We start from the raw sequence: 18003 nt of genomic DNA, 5'->3' as shown, positions 1-18003 counted from the left end.
ACTAGTCTTTTTCCCCCATATTACTTTAGATTTGGTGGGCCCTAATTATATTCCAGTCTTTTCCCTGCTGACATTTCTTTTGTTTTAATTAAAACTGCTGGAGGTTTGAGGCCACCGTGGGAGAGGGTTTATTCATCAACAGCCCAAATAAAGAGCCAAATGGGTCCCCATTTGTGTTCCTGCCACCCCAAGAATGATAGCTGGGAACACTGTGGTCCTTTGCCTTTGTTTTTTCTCATGACACCAGTGTGGTCCTTTTTCTTTCTGAACAGGAGACTGCTCCTGCTGCTGCTGCAGAAGTCTATTAAGTGACTGAGACAGGACTGTGGGTGGACTGGCTTCCTATCGAAGCCATACATTAGGCAAAATGAAATGCAGCATTGCCTCTTTATTATTATTATAATCTATTTCCCCCAACCCCCAGCCTATCGTGTCTGTGGTCCAAAGCCAACCCTGTCCACTCCCAATCACCTGGTTGTAAATCTCAGACAATAGGGGCCAGCTTCGGGCTGCATTTGGCAACCCTGTGCAGGGCCAGGGGAGAGGTTGTAATATATCTTCTTAATCTGCAGCTAGGAGGTGGGATGGAGTGAGCAAAGAGTCTGCCGGAGGTCCTGAGGGGAAAGACAGAGTTGCCTCATAAAGTAGTCCTTAGAGAGGGAGCTATTGATTTGAAATCTTTAAAAATGAACCCTGTTTCTCCAAGAACAGTTGCATCGTCCTACCTCTAGTTAGTACCATCTCGGGAAAAGAGGAGGCAGAGGTGAAAGGATGTTGGCAGGGCAGCGTCTGGACCTTGCTTTTCTCTTGATGCATCTTTCTCTCCCTGACCCTTTCCTCTGGTGAGCTGTTGATTATGACATGCAGAATGCTAATGTCTCTAGTGAGCCTCCAGGGCCTATTTCAGTGACCTAGTTTTCTTAGTTAACACTTGGAAAAGAAAACAAAAACAGAACCTTGTTGAGCAAAACACTCACATCAGATCACATAGCTTTCCCCTCCAGTTATGACACCGTAAGCCATTCTTATGGTCCTCTTTTTTCTTAAGCTTCTGACACTGGGAAGTAGACATTTCCCCAAATTCTATCAAGATTCTCCCAGGTGTAGCCCCTGATGGATCACAGGAATCTCTGTTCATTGTGATTTGTGGCAATTTACAAGGTTCACTAGGCCTAGAAACTTGATGTTTTCCAGTGTGATTTAGCACCTACCCTTTACAAGATGCTGTCCCAGGCAATGTTAGAGGATTAAACAGGTTTAAGGTGGAGTTCCTGCCTTTGAGGGGCTTTCTGTTCTAGTATGTAGCAGCCATGTGCCTGGGGGACTGCGTTTTAAGGGCATTAGGGACTTAGGGCACCCAGAGGAGAGAGAAGTGGGTTCCAATACAATTCACACAGGCTATTTTAAGTTATTAAGGGCTATACACCCTCACATTTAACTTTTTCCAGGTTGCATCAAGAACCTTTTTTGTGTCTTCAGAGGGTTATTGACCCTTCTACTAAGTTCATGTATGTAAAAATACTTTTTCCTGAATTCTCAGATTTCATGGAGTACTAAAATCTCACTCTATAAACCCCCCCACCAAAACAAAACAAAACAAAAACAACAACAACAAAAACATATGGTTGTTAACTTTTAAAAGTTAAAAACATTTCATTAATGGGCATTTTAACACCAAAAATAAGAATCCTGCTTAAGTTGAATACCTCTTGTTTTCTGAAAAAATCACCACTGGGTCCTTATTTTTCACCTTTTACTGGAGTTGTATGTAAACTTTACCTTGGACTAGTGTTCAGGTACCAGGGTTTTGAATGATGTTTATAGCCCCAGGTGCCATTCTTGGTTCAGGGGATAGGGAAGGCTATTGTGCTGTGTGGGGAGGAGTGGGATATTTGGAGAGGCTGAAGAGTTGGCTGCATGTACATATTTTGTCGCCATCTTTTGAGCCCCCACACCTAGGGGGGTTAGTCCTCCCAGAAATGAATGTATGAAAGCCACAGATGAGATTGGGCGTGGTGGCTCATGCCTGTAATCCCAGCACTTTGGGAAGCCAAGGTGGGCAGATCACTTGAGGTCAAGAGTTCAAGACCAGCCTGGCCAACATGGCGAAACCCTGGCTCTACTAAAACTACAAAAATTAGCTGGGCATGATAGTGGGAACCAGTAATCCCAGCTACTTGGGAGGCTGAGGCAGGAGAATCACTTGAACCCAGGAGGTGGAGATTGCAGTGGGCCGAGACAGTGCCACTGTACTCCAGCCTGGGCAACAGAGTGAGACTCCGTCTCAAAATAAATAAATAAATAAATGAATAAATAAACAAATAAAAAATTTTTAAAAAGCCACAGATGATTGTGGTAATTCTGTGGTATAAATTAGATGAGAGCCAGTGAGAGCTTTGGTTTTGTGCTCATTTTTTGGGTTGAGAGGAGGTTACTGGGAAGTGTGTTCTTGGCGCAAGGCCCTGGCCCAGAGGCTGGCTCGTCTGCTTTTGAGCTCTCGTCACCCCTCATCTTGTCTGCCTCGTCACTGCTGTCACTTCAGCTGTGCGTGTCTTTCCTGGGTACAGGCATTAGGCTCCCTGCCACGGAATCTGCATACATTAACTATTGTCTGCTAAAAATTGTGACTATTTGATTTTTTTCCCTTTAAGCATCCATTTTGATTTATAAACTGAGCCAAGCTGGCAGCCATGAAGACTGAAGAATCCTAGTTTCTAACAAAGAAAAATGAAACCCAGTCTCTTCTTCCCCACTTCATGTCTGTGAGCAAGTCTCAACTTTCAGTTGGCCCACCCCTGAACAGTCTTGAAAACAATCCATTTTCTGTCACTCAGAGGTGCCAAGCAAAGGAATTCACAGTGAGTGGTGTTGAGATGGAGAGTAATTGCTTGGGCACCATCCTGAGTCGGTACCTTGCTTTACCTCTGCCACAAGTCTGGGAGCCATAAAGTCTGAATTACAGTTCTGCACATATGGAGAGCAGGGTTTTTAAGCCACCAACGAATGGCACATGTAGGCCAAGGAAACACAAAGGCTCCATTTAACCTGGGGAAGACTTAGGAATGGACATCATGCCAAGTATGCTCTGTGAACAGTCATGTTACTTGATCATAAGGATCTTTGGAGTCTTTTCATAAAGTTGTCTTGTCTACCTCTTTGCCTCAAGACATGTTGTATCAAGGAAAGGTAGCATTCCTAAAGACGTCCAGATAGATATTAACTAACCTTTAGTCTCAACTGGGAGTGGAAAACCAGAGTTCATGTTTGCCATCATCATGACAGCTCAGAAGTAAAGCTAAAACCAATTTCTGGTTTCTCTGTGATCTACGGAAAGGGAAAGTAAATTGGTCTCTCTGTAGAGTTTAAAAGAACTTCATCCACTTAAATTCATCTTCCAGGTTTTTATTTATGAGCAAAATAATTATAATTCCTGCTTGCAATCCCACCCTATCTGGTCCCATACACTCTGTGGCTGGGGAAATGTGGGGGTAAGGGAAACAGATGTGGACATGTGGATGGTACCAAGAACCCAAACGCAACCCTCAAATTTCATGCCTTCATTCAGTCTGTTTTTCAGCAAATATTTGCTGAGTGCCTGCTGTGCCAAGCACTATGAAGGCACAAGGGAAATACATATCCAATCTATTCCCAAGTCCTCTTCATTTGGCCTCCTGTCCATTCCCACATTCTCCACCCTTTCCATCCTAATCCAAGTGGCCATCATCCTTCACCTTTCTCCAGGAAGGAGCATGACCTTGGGTGAGGTGGCTCTTTGGCTAAGGGCCATTCCCAGAGAGGGACCTGACAGAGTTGTCAGGTACTTCAGTCTGTACTCGAGAATCTTGGTGGCACACTGCAGCATCTATGATTGATACACAGATGATAGATAGATAGATAGATAGATAGACAGACAGATAGAATCAGAACAGGTGAGCCATAAAACAACAGCTGCCATTACTACATATTCTACATTCTGCTTTTTTTTTCCATTTTGACTTGATTTATTTTCATGGTTCTGGTGATGTGTGTTTTGGGAAAAAAATCACAGTGCTGGTTATGATCAGTGGGGTTGGGATAGTATTCTGTGGAAACACAAAGGTGGAGTACTCATTTGCAATTAGGAAATTGAAGACGACTTCCTCAATAAAGTGGAGATTAAATCTAAGGTAGATAGGAAGGAGAATGAGCCACTCTCTACCTGTGTGTGAGCGTCCTTGGGCAGGAGGATGAAGACAGTGGGGGGAATGTCTGAATTTTCAACAAAGATGGTTTGCTTGTGTGCTTTGCCAGAAATAAATATATGTGGGTTACCTAGAAATGAAAGTATTCTGTCTTCCGGGCTAGCCTTAGGCTAGCAGCTCAAAAACCGTCTTGCTCTTCCTTAGAAAATAACAACAATAACAAAAGTGAAGCTTATGTGGCTGTTAAAACAAAACTGTTGTTTTCTCTTGCATTCATTTTAGGGAGCAGTTGAAGGAGTAGTGTATTGTATTAATCGTACTTGAGTGATTTGGATTTCACCTCGACGTTGAATTATTTTACATAGAACAAGGATCAGCATAGTTTGTTGCCTCAAAAGTGAGGGAGAAGAAGGGAAGAGGGGAGCAGAGTAGGTTCTTAAGTGTGTCTGAGGACCAGGCTGAGCCATGGCCCCAAGGCTCTGCCTCCCTTGTTTTGATGCCTTTCTTGTTCCTTTCTGGTGGATAGGCTTTTTATGCTTTAGGACATTATCTGACATTAGGCTTGGGGTCCTATCAGAATATTAGTTTTACTTTTCTAGATTTAGCATGTTCACTAGCTTTTGCCATTATTGGTTATTTCTGTAGGAAAAAAATAATTCAGTTCATCCTTTTATTAAAAAATGACTCAGCAACTGCAATCTGACAGGATATTTTCTCTAATTTTCATGGAGAATTTTTTTAAACTCTTTTATCTCCCTTTAGAAGTTTTTTCTTTTCAGAATTTAATTTTTAGTTCTTGGTTGCACATGTGTTTTTTTTTTTCATTCATACATTTGTCCATTTTAGAGATGGGATCTTGCTGTGTTTCTCAGGCCAGCCTCGAACTCCTGGAGTCAAGCCATCCTTCTGCCTCAGCCTCCCAAGTAGCTGGGTGTACAGACGTGCAACACTGCACCAGCTTGAAACATGTACTTTAGATCTAAATTTAGATGGTGTCTATATTTGTATTTTAAATTTCTCTTATAAGGAAAAATAAATTAGAATTGGGGTACTATTACATTTTCCCTTCAAAATTCTATTGCAATAACATCCCCTTCGTTGCACTGCCCCCAAACTTAAAAAATAAATTATTAAAAATCCTATGTGAAGCAAAGATGACTGGTTTGATATTTAGTTCCAGTTAAGTAAAATATTAAAAGTTTGTTTTAAAAATTATTTTAAAAGTTTGGTGATAGAAATTTGTGATTTAGGAGCTGGATGGTAGAAGTGGGATGGAGGAGAAAGTGTCCTGAGTTTAGCTGTGAGGTTTTGGCCTGATCTCTAAAAGGAGAGGATTGGGTTAGGCTCTTAGGGGCCCTTCCTACTCAATTCATTTCTGATTTTATAAAGTTACCTCTTTAAAAACTGTCTTACAATGACTGTGCCTCAGGTTCCTAGTGAGCTTTAGGTTGGCTGACTCCCTGCCATTCCCTCCAAGTCTGCCTTAATCTGGATCATAACTTGGCCTGATGTTCTCTGGGGATATAAAAGGCAGCTCATGCTGGGCAAGTTCCTTCATGGCCCTTTCCTGATCAGCAAAATGTGACAGCTTAGCATCCTTCCTGCTCTAGCGCGTGGGGATACCTTTGCCTGGGAGTGATCTGAGGCTGCTAATTGTTCCACCTCCAGGATCTCATGTAAGCCCAAACTGCCATCCCAAGGTGTATTTTTCAGTTAGCTGTCAGACCCACTGAGAACTACTGTTTCAGCCAGGAAATGAAATTTAAAATTTAAAGTGTTGTTTTCTTTTCCAGTGTTACCTTCCATCATTTTCATAGTGGCTACTTAAAAAAACAAAACAAAACAACAGCAACAACAAAACAAAAAACAGTAGCAACAACAAAAGCTAAGTATACTAGGTTTTTTAAAAGAGCTGATATTTTATTTATTCCAACAAGAACTGCCCACTGCCTGTGTTCGAAATGTAGCACACGTCACTTTTATCCCACCTCATCTCTGGCCTTGAGCCAGTACCATGGGCTGGCTCAGCCCTAGGCTGCTGATGGAAAGAACTAGGTGTTGAGGTGTCCTTGTAACAAATTATTCACTCAAAGAGGATTTCCTGCTTCTTAAGGACTTAAAAATCTACTGCAAAGTCTCTCAAAGTGCATGCTGGCAGACATGCCTCAGGGACTCCCTCAAGAATGAGGGGAGTTGGGAGGCAGAGCAGACTAGAGTTGGGCAGTCAAGTCCCTGCTTGAACCAGGGGAGTTCACTTAAGGTTTTATTTGGGAAAAAGGTTGGGCTGCAAATGGAGCCACAGGGGAAGGAAGGGAGAGAGGAAGGAAGACCAGAGAGGGAGAGAGGGATATTAATCCTTTGAGGTCCTTGGAATAATACACACAGGGACATGTTCATTGATAGACAGAGGTGACGAGGAATCGACAAGTGAGGTATCAGAGGACAGAGTACTGTAATTGAATCTGGAAAGAGAGAGTAAGTTGTCTGAGGAGTCAAGAAGGCAAAGGGCATCCCAGACCAAGAAAACATACCATCTGAGAGGCAAGAAACAATAAAGTACATTTACAGAAGCGCAAACAGTTGGTTCTCAAGGTCCACAGAGTAAGAGCAAGTGGGAGCCTACCAAGGTGGTATGGCAGAAAGGGGGTCAGCTCTTGGAGGGCCCTGCAAGCCGTGCCCAGTGGTTTGTCTGTATCCTGTTACAGGTACCATTAAAATAATTTCAAGGCAAATCAGCTATATAATATCAGACAGACCCTCTGTATTTGCCTACCTTTCCCCTACCCTCTTTCAGTGTTTTAGCGGATGAACAGCCATTATTTAAGACATGATTTATAGCCATTACTTTAAAGTCCACTGTTGGTTACAAAGCTGTTGATTCCTTTGCAAGGATCATCATTACGGCATCACAGACTCAAAAGAGGACGCTGTTGCTACTTCTTCCTTGTGCAAGATTGACTCATGGTTTGCAGGAAAGGTAGCGTTGCTGCTCTGCAAGAAATTTAGTGTTCCTGGTTCTGTAGCAGTGGCACTTCTCTCCCTATCAATCTTGTGAAAACTAAATTTCTAAATGCTGCTTGGGATGGAAAGAGTTGGTAGTGCTGATACCCACTCACTGCCCTCTCTACTAACTACTGAGCCCAGTCTCCCCACATTTTGTAGATGGGGAAATGAGGGCCCAGACACACCCGGTGGTCATGGGCAGAGCCTGGACAAGAACTGGGCCTCTGGGATTCTGGTCCAGGGCTCTTTACAAGGTAACACGCCATCCTCTCCCTCGATTTCAGGAAAGTGGAAATAAGTGTGAGGGGCTGTGTCTGTGACCATATTGGATTACTGACCTACTGTCTCCTTCTTTGTGCTCTTTCCCCAGTGAGGAGGAAAAAAGGGCAGCAGAATGGGGGTCAAAAACTGAAGGAAGCACCATCAGAATCAGAGTAAATAGATTTTTAAAGCTGAGATATGTGAGAAGAAAGAGGACAGGCAGAGTGGGCAGAAGTTAAAGGGCCAGAGGAGTGGGGAAAATTAGGTTAGTAAGGGAGAAAAGTAGCAGAAAAAGGGAAAGGATTTAAGAGCACAAAGATATAGGAGGTCTCAATTACAAAATTGACCCACTAATGTTTTCTACCACAACTTTTAAAAAATTTGATCCAACTAAACTAGCACATTTTCACCAACTTCAACTACTGAATCTGAATCACACCAGGCCAATCACTTTTTCCACACCACAATTATACATGCCTCCTTATCTGTTGTTAATTCATAAACATGCCACAGCATCTATGGGGTAGGCCCTTACTATTCCAGGTACTGGAAATACGTTGATGAGACATGGTCCTTGCCTTTATGAAACATACAGTTCAGTAGGGAAGACAACATTTAAAATTCACCAGAAGACAGGACCATACATAATTATGGCCAGCATCTGCTGACAGCTGATCTGCATATGTCACTGTCAAGTACTTTGTATACATGATCTCATATCGTTCTCACTACAATTCTATGCATTAGGTATTATTATTTCAGTTTTTGAGATGAGGAAACTGAGGCTTGGAAGGTTGAGGGGCTTGCCTAAGGTCATGCAGCTAGGTTTTGAACCCAGCTGATCTTAGAAGCTATATTTTACTGCCTGATAGCAGCAATAAGTAAAATGTATTTTGGAAGCTATATATAAAATTCATGTAAAAGTAGTGAGTATGACTATCTTTGCTGTTGTCTGAGAGTCATGTGTAGACATTGTGTTTTCTCAAGGAGCAAACAAAGAGAAAATAATTCTCTTCTGAGAGTGCCCCCTTGGCGCTCCCTACTCGTTTCTGATTTTGCCTTGTGGTTGCTGCTTCACTGTGGTTCTAAAGACCAAAAGAGCCCACCTTGGGGAAGCAGTTCCTAATGTTCAACACTGTCTCCTTGATCACAAATTTGGATTGATTGCTATCTGTTTTAGTTTAGGCTCCCTTTTAAGGTAAAGATAAATGAACAATCTCAGGTGAATTATAGCAGAATCATATCCAGTTAAAACCATCACAGGATATTTTAAGAATGAAAGAAACCAAAGTTTCTTCATCTACCGAGTGTTTTCTAACAGAGAGATACTTGTGCATTCTTCCATGCAGGCCTAGCTCCCCTTCCACGTAAATCCTCCTCTCACATAAGCTCTTGTCAAATGCCTTGGAGAGGAGGTAGAACCAAATTGTTCAACATTGCATTTTTTATTTGACTTGACACCCACTGTGAAAATAAACAAAGTGACTGGGGACGTTTTACAAAATAAACACTAAGTAGACATGGTGTTTCTGTGTGATCTGTCTTTCTCTCTCCCACCATTGACATAGTACAGCACTGATCCAAGCAATTTTTCTTTATTGTTGGAATTGAATGCTACTATTCATCATCAGAACTAAATCTTTTGTTATTATTTTTTCTTTACAGGGTCGTCATGTCAAAACGGGCCAGCTTGCAGCCATCAAGGTTATGGATGTCACAGGGGTAAGTGTCTTTATTTTGCCATCTCAATAGCCATGCAGATGCTCCTTGACTTACGATGAGTTCACATCCTGATAGGCCCATCATAAGTAGAAAATATTGTTAAGTTGAAAATGCATTTAATACACATAACCTATCAAACATCATAGCTTAGCCTAGCCTACCTTAAACATGCTCAGAACACTTACGTTAGCCTACAGTTGGGCAAAGTCATTTATCACAAAGCCTATTTTATAATAAAATGTTGAATATCTCATGTAATTTGTTGATTACTATAGCAAAAGTGAAAAACAGAATGGTTGTACAGGTACTTGAAGTATGATTTCTACCAAATGCATGTTGATTTCACACCACTGTTAGTCAAAAAAATCGTAAGTTGAACCATTGTAAATGAGGGACCATCTCTATATTTGTAATAGAGAAGTTAATGATAGAAAAAAATTGTTTTCTAGAAAAATAATCTCCCTAAATATCTAATATCTTTCCCCACTTGTGGCTAACATAAGGAAGAGTATGCAGTAGCTGACTGAAGAGATCATGGGTACATCACTCTAATTAAATTTGATACCTACACACTGCCTTATGTAGTTAGAGTGAATACTGTGTGCCAATAATTTACATAAACACAACCACAGATATTTGCATATGAATGCAGAACAAGGATGTGAAGGTATTAAATGAATAATACTGAGGTTATACAGAAGAAATGAGTCTTAACTGTTTTCCCAAAAGTCTGCCTACCACTGGAGTAGACAGGAGCTTGGATTCCTCTAAGATCCTAGTAGGATATTTAACATGAATATTTCCCAAAACAAAATATTACTGATCAAATAATCACAATAAACACAAATTCTTGTCATTATAGAGCAACAATGAAACAAAATTTCTGCCTGGATAATCAAAAGCAATCTAAGAAATAGATTTTATTTTAAATACAATCTAATGTTTTCAATCCTTTTGCTAGGCCTACTTAAAATATTTTAATGCCTTTTCAAGAGTACACAGCAAAAATCTGACTCGAAAGGATTCACTGGACATCAAAGGCATGTTAATAATTTTCTGTTGTCCTGGGGATTTTTCTAAGATGTCTGTCTGCTGTACATGAAAGCTAAAAGACCAAAGTCTTCCATTCAGCCCAGAAGTTGATTATTCAATATAAATAGACATAGAATGAATGAGTCACACAAAAGCATCAAATAAGAAAAACAAATAAGAAAAAAATAAATAAATAAGAAAGACACACAGTATGTCTATATGTCAAACTTCAACCTATACCTTTTGGGCTCACTTTGTTACCTTAGATAAGTATATGTTATGTGATAGTTACCTACCATAATACACATTTCACTAATTATTGTTTACACCACACATTGTACTGACTTATTATTGATCTAAATTCCTCTTTAAGTTATATATATTTTTGACCAGTAAAAGATTTTGTTCCTGTATTTTTGTTACCATTTAGATAAAGTACTAATTCTTTTTATTTGTCTTAAATACATTATTTAAGTTTTAGGTATTACAAAAGTTCAAATTTTTAGTCCCAATTAGTTTATTAATTCACCTGGCCTTTACTGAATAATAAACTGTATGTGCATTATATTAATTCGGTTTAAGACAACTCTAAATAACAGAAGATTAAGCATAATAGAAGTGTCTTGCTCTCTCATGTTAAAGGAGTGTAAAGGTGGACAGCCTAGGGATGTATGTCAGTGAGGTGGTAGAGTGAAGGATGTTTTTATCTTTCTGCTCCATCATTCTAATGCATGGCCTCCACAGTTAAGGTTGCTTTATGGTTCAAGATATTTATTGGATTTCCACTGATCACACTTTATGGCAGGCAAAAAAGGGAGAGCAGGGGGAGCAGAAGGGTACAAATGAGCCCCTTCCAGTGAAATATTTTCTACTTCCATACAACATTACTACTTACTTCTGCTTTCATTGCCTGTATCTAGCTGCAAGGGAAGCTAGAAAATGTAGTCTTTTATTCTACTAATGTGTCTACTTAAAAATCCAGATTCTATTAGTCAGAAATGAAGGGAGGGTGGATACTGGAATGGTCGACTAGCAGGATCTGACACAAAAATTAAAATCAGATACTATCAGTCTCTACATAGAAACCTATTATAAACATGTAAACATTTTACAAAGCTCCAACCACAGAACAAATCAGAATTTGTTTTGCAATTCAGCTGAAGTCATACTACTGTATTTTCCTTGGATTGAATAGGATCTCTGCATAATGAGATGAGCTTGGCAGTTTAACAATTAATGGTTGTGGAAGGAGTCCAAGACATTCATGCTGTATATTAAATTCTATTGTGTGGTTTTGAAGAACTACAGTTGAGAGTTCCACTGATGTCATTAATCTTGGGGCGTAAAATGTGTGTTGATGTTCACAGTATGACTCTGAACAATTTAAAGCCTCACAAGTAGAACCAGAAACTACTCAAGAACCACTATTGCTAGACCACCTTGCTTGGAATTAAAAGTTACACAGTTATTTTTCCCAGAGCATGTATTTTCAGCTTAAGGAATGTCAGTTAGTCTTTCTAAACTGGGTTTCATTAAGCATCTAAGCTCTACAGAAGATGAGTTGAGAGACTGCCTTCTCAGTTCTTCCAAGGAGGGTACAGAGGTAAGGCCATTTTACATGCAAAGGAGTGTCAATCCATTACATAGAGTGGATGCTTTGTAGTATTTAGGGTTAATTCTCTTGGGGAACTCCTATTGAGGAGGGCTAGATAGTTTCTGTGATTCAGTCATGTCATTGATGATTATTTAACCACTGACTTTTAACGAAGGCAAACATGGATGCACATCAGGAAATGGTTTTCTTATTTTTGTGGTGTCTGATGTGGCATCAAGAGACTTTTGTATCACCCCCTTACACATCACAGTCAACATAAGATTTCCTTTGTGAAACTCACGTGGTGCCTTTAGAAGACAATCTATTCTGTTTTGCCATGTTGTCTATTGTGTATTACAGAATGCTGTAAAAGCTTCTTATCAATTATTATAATTGTACTCATTATGGTTGCTCTGTTAAAAAACTGAAATGAATTCTCAAAGGTCGTCTTTGTTAATTATATGCTATGACCTACTACAAAGTTACTATAGTTTATTGTTATAAAACTGATAAAGCCATAAGCTTGACATCAATTTTTAAATTATTGTTTTTATTCTATATCACTTCCTTTTTTGTATAAAACAGCCATTGAGAGAACTGGATATAATGCTTATATCCTTCCATTTTTAGAGCTGAAACACTTCCAAATTTGCCAACATTTGCTTCAGAATTTGTGCTTAAACTCAGAGTAGGCCTTGAAGATCTTATAGTTAATGAAATCATTATGGAAATTTCCCCATTTTGTCACAGTCTGGGATTTACCTCTCAGCTGGATTTTTGCGCTCTAGATTGACCTACGGCATCTAGGAGGAGCTGGACCCTCCCAGGTAGTGTTTCTTAAAGTGGACCATCAGCATCAGTGGGCAGTCAGCACCTCTGAAGTACTCATGAGAAATGCAAATTCCTGGGCCTGCTGCAGGATTTCTGGGGTAGCCTCAAAATCTGCCTTTTCTATAAACTCCTCAGAGTGTCACACACATCAAAATGAGAGTACCACTTTTCTAGGGTCTTGTATTTACTTCTTTCTGGCCACCAAGTGTGAAGGAGCTATGGTTTTTTGTGGGGTTTTTTTTTTGATAACCCTGTAAATAATCCCCATTTTCGTTTGGATAAAAATTCCTAGTGTAAAGTAGTCCCTTTACAGTGACACCCTGAAGTGCATATAGAACTTAATGAAATACTAATATTGTAAGCTTTTGCCTTTACAATGACTGGTTGTGATTACGCTACTCAGGACATTTGGGGTTGTAGTACCAAACCTCCACTCAAACTGAATGAAGCTGAAAAGGGAGTTTACTAGCTTGTATGAATTAAAACAACAAAAACCTCAGCAGGATGCAGAGAGTCACCTAACATGATCAGGATTTTGTCTCTCTCCATCTGTGGGCTCTGCTTTCATCCCAGCAGCAGCTGCAGGCTCATGTTTTCACTACCTCATTGACATTGGTCCCAGCAAAGGTGCCAGTCTGAATATCAGTGGTCCAGCTTGGACCATGTCCCCATCCCTGGGCCAATTCCTTACTCTCCAGTCCACGCCTGGGCTGGATGCCTGGCTCTGGAACCTACCGCAGGGACTGAGAGTTGGAGAGAGTTGATTTCTCAAAGAAAAACCTGAGAGTTATTATAGAAAAGAGTGGGAAAGATGCTGGGTGGGCAAAAACAGGAGAATTCTATGACTATAATATCATATATTATAGTGAGTGTGTTCAAAACGGATTTGGTCCTTAAGTGTTTCTCTAGTTACATTTTTTATATTCCTATCAAAAAGAATAATAATGGTAGCTAACACTAAGTGAGTGATTACTATGTGCCAGGACTCTTTAAAATACTTTCTATATATTAATTCATTTGATCCTTTCAGCAGCTAACCAAGCAGGTTCCATGATTAGCCCCATTTTAGGATGTGAAAGCCAGGCATTTTAAGTATCTTGCTCAATGTAACATGGCTGCCAAAGGAAGGAGTGAATATTTCAGCCTGAGCAATGTAACCCCATCCTTTAAGTCTATCCTCTTAACCACATTGTTTTCAGTCTTCAATTCATGTAGTGTTTAATTTCATGTGATTCTTTTTTCATTGATTTATTCAACAAACATTTACTAAAATCTACTTTATGATAGGCACTGGAAATTTAAAGATGAAAAAAATGGTCTTTTGCCTGCTCACAGTAACACAACCTTGCCCTAAATATTTATAAATAAAGCTTATACACTTTATAACAAGGCTGTAGAATGTGTAAATAACGTTACTTGTAAAGTTTGTCGGAACTGTGAGGAGATAGTCCTCACTGAGGAAGCCCAGGAGGACAGTCAGGTGAGGACATTCCAGCCAAGAATACAGCCGGTGCCAAGGCATGAGGCTGAGAGGGCATGTTCTGGAAACTGCACATAGCTTAGTTTCGAGGTTAAAAGTGCCAAGAAGGGGTTGATACAAGATGAATCTAGACACATTAGGAGGGGCCAGGTCATGAAGGAATTTAATACTGTGACAAGGAGTTTACAAGGTTTTTAATTTTTAGTTTTCTCAGTAGAACACTTTGATCAAATAGACTTAGAGAAAAACCCAATACATAAAAGAAATGTAAGCAGGTTTTCTTTTCTTTTCTTTTCTTTTTTTAAACCAAGGGTGGGAGACCGTAAGTCCTGGCTCCATTCCTCAAACTACTACTAGAGCCAATGCAAGAGCCAGAAGTTGAACAGGAGAGTAACACCGTAGGATTGCCTACTAGGAGGATCCATGCTAAGCTCTGCTTCACTGAATTCCTATTTCTGTCTTACTGAATTTCTGTAGGTGAAGCTTATGACCAGCCTCCATCTCTTTCTGAAGAGTAAGGAAGTGGTCTTCTCCCAGTAGTAGACTGTTTTGCCCATTATTAAAGGGCTCAGTGAATGCTTGCTGAAATTGCACAAAAAGAAAAGAAAAATCTTTTCATCTTGGGTTGTTTGGAAGAGTAAGGCGGACACATTGTTCCAAGTACATTTGGTTCTTTCATCCCAAAGGGAGGCAGTTCAGTGGCATAATTAATAGTATGCACATAATATTGTTAATAATAATAATGACAATAGGCACAGGCCAAAAAGGGGCTAATACTGATTGTTTATCATGTGCCAAGCATTGTACTTAGTACTTAAATGAGTACTTAGTACTCATTTAATCCTTAAAACAACGTCCATTAGGAGAATACTGCTGGTATATCTATTTTACAAAGGAATTGACAGCAGAGAGCCCAAGAAACTTGCCCAAGCCTCACGGATAGTAAATGGCAGGGTTGGAATTCAAATCGAGCCAGTCAGGGCATACCCACACTCTCCACAGACATCTTATTATAGGATGAGAAATGAGAGAGTATTGCCAGAGCATGGCCTTCAGATTCAGAGAGAGCTGGGCTTATATTCCACTCATCTCCTTACTGATTGTGACCTTGGGCAAATTTTAACTTTTCTGAGCCACAGTTTTCTTATTGGTTAATGTTGCAAGCTTGTTTTGGGACTTAAATGGGATATAATATCTTGTACCTGACACATAATAGGTCCTCAATACATGATTTTAATGGTTAGTGCCAGTAAGGTACATTGAATCACTGAATAGGACAGACAATAGGAATGAAAAGATTTTAGTTTGCATTAAAATCCTGTAGTTGTATATTTTGATGACAGCCTGATCTGTGAACTACGTGCCAACTTGTGTTAATTAATTGCTGATATGGGTAAATAGTTTGCACTCACCCTATCTTTACCACCTCAGTTACAGAGTTGTTAGCCTTACCCTGAATAGTATGTAGCTGAAAAAAAAATGGCTTACTAGAGCAGGATCCAGGAAAGAAATTGAAGCTAGATTCCAGAGGCCGAAGGCTGAAATCACAAGATTTCATTCATTCATTTACTTGAGAATGAATGAATGCACTGTGCTATGGAGTCATCCAGTGAACAAGACGGACATGGGCACTATCTTCTGGAATCTTATATTTTAGTACAAGACATTTAGCAGTTAAACAGTAGCAGTCACAATTCTGATTAACTTCCAAGCAGTATACAGAGTATGAAGAGAGAATTTAAGAAGAAACTGACCTAGCTGGGTGGCCAATAAATGATTTCTGAGAAAGTGACAGCTATGTGAGATCTACAGGACGAGTAGACCTTGGTTAGCCAAGTGAAGGGGCAGGGGAGGTGCACCTCCAGATTTGGGAACTTGACCTTCAGGTGATGTCAGCAAAGCTTGGGGATTCCCATCTGAGGCTCCTTTGCCACAGAGGCCCTCTGGACAGCTCTTTGGGACTTTTACTTTGTAGCCATTTATGTAGATGTCTTTAGCAGACAGAACAGTCTGATCAAGCACATGGTCAAAACTTTCAACAGAGAAAAGATAAACAAATGGCTTTTTTTGTCTTCCTAATACCCTCCACCTTTGGGGCTATTTTCAGTGCTTCAATTCTGTATGCTATACAGCATGTAGAACTTGGAAAGCTTCTAGGGTTCTAAAAATGAACAACTGAGCTGCCCACTCCATGCACACTTTAGCATCTGTCCTCTTCTTGCATACAGATTAGACCCCTTTTGGTGGCTTATGTGTGTCTGGGTCTCTGCGCATGTTCATGCATGCTGTGTGTATGGCCTGGATGTTGGGCTTGTTGTATGTGTATGCTCACATGTTAGATACATTGCTTAAGTGCAAAAAATAGGCCTGGGGGCTACTGTCTATACCTCCAAACTAATAAAGGTGAGCAATAGTTTTTAAAAATATTTTTTACATCATAATAGTTTATATTCACTGGTCCTTTTATTTGTGTACCTCAAAGCACTTGATCAAAATTATAATTAATTCCCTTAGCCCCCTAGTGGGGTGGAGATGCCTGTAGATGACAAAATTGGCATACAGAAACTGGGGTGCTTGGAATCACTGACGGAGCTGTTCAAAGCATGATTTCCAATCAAGTTCCTCAGTAGTGGAACACAAGGTCTCCTTCTTCAGGTCTGTCCTTTCCTTTATGCTGCCAACACTTCCCACCTCATATTCATTCCCCTCTTTTGACTTCACTAGATCCTCTCTTGTTGAGCTCTGTTGCTCTTCTTTGATTTGACTTCCTCATCAGTATTTTGAATTTCTATTTAATGACTTGGGAAGTTCAGCTTTTATTTTTATTTATTTATTTTTCATTATACTTTAAGTTCTGGGGTACATGTGCAGAACATGCAGGTTTGTTACATAGGTATACAAGTGCAATGGTGGTTTGCTGCACCCATCAACCTGTCATCTACATTAGGTGTTTCTCCTAATGCTCTCCCTCCCCTTGCCCCTCACCCCACGACAGGCCCCATTGTGTGATATTCTCCTCCCTGTGTCCTTGCGTTCTCATTGTTCAACTCCCACTTATGAGTGAGATCATGCAGTGTTTGGTTTTCTGTTCTTGTGTTAGTTTGCTGAGAATGATGGTTTCCAGCTTCACCCATGTCCCTGCAAAGGACATGAACTCATCCTTTTTTATGGCTATGTAGCATTCCATGGTGTATATGTGCCACATTTTCTTTATCCAGTCTATCATTGATGGGCATTTGGGTTGGCTCCAAGTCTTTGCTATTGTGAACAGTGCCACAATAAACATACATGTGCATGTGTCTTTACAGTAGAATGATTTATAATCCTTTGGGTATATACCCAGTAATGGGATTGCTGGGTCAAATGGTATTTCTAGTTCTAGATCTTTGAGGAATCGCCACACTGTCTTCCACAATGGTCAAACTAATTTACACTCCCACCAACAGTGTAAAAGCTTTCTTGTTTCTCCACATCCTCTCCAGCATCTATTGTTTCCTGACTTTTTAATGATCGTCATGCTAACTGGCATGAGATGGTATCTCCTTGTGGTTTTGATTTGCATTTCTCTAATGACCAGTGATGATGAGCATTTATTCATGTCTGTTGGTTGCATAAATGTCTTCTTTTGAGAAGCGTCTGTTCATATCCTTCACCCACTTTTATTTTTCCTTCATTAAAAGTTCTTTCTCATTTGAAGCCTACTGACTTTAATAAACTTTCAAGGCCAGGGACAGGAACTGTGCATTATCCATCTTTGCACCCCATGCAGAGCTTGCTAAGGTTGAACCTGGCACTGGCACCTAGTAGGTGCTGCATTATGTGTTATATATGTGTATTATATGTATATCATTATATATATATATACACATCATTATATAAAATGATATATATCATTATAT

The 18003-nt window shown here is 40.0% G+C and overlaps 1 protein-coding gene across 4 annotated transcripts in view; it reads left to right on the top strand.

The window, feature by feature from the left end:
* Positions 1 to 18003, top strand: part of TNIK (TRAF2 and NCK interacting kinase) — a 398535-nt gene that overhangs the window by 222120 nt on the left and 158412 nt on the right. For all 4 annotated transcript variants that reach the window (XM_003831928.8, XM_003831929.8, XM_003831931.8 and 1 more), the window contains exon 3: positions 9111 to 9167. In XM_003831928.8, coding sequence (XP_003831976.1) covers positions 9111 to 9167 — 57 coding nt within the window. The remainder of the gene's footprint in view (positions 1 to 9110; positions 9168 to 18003) is intronic.

Source organism: Pan paniscus, chromosome 2 (genome assembly GCF_029289425.2).
Source record: "Pan paniscus chromosome 2, NHGRI_mPanPan1-v2.0_pri, whole genome shotgun sequence".
Taxonomy (NCBI): Eukaryota; Metazoa; Chordata; class Mammalia; order Primates; family Hominidae; genus Pan; species Pan paniscus.
This window is presented reverse-complemented; position numbering and strand designations above follow the sequence as displayed.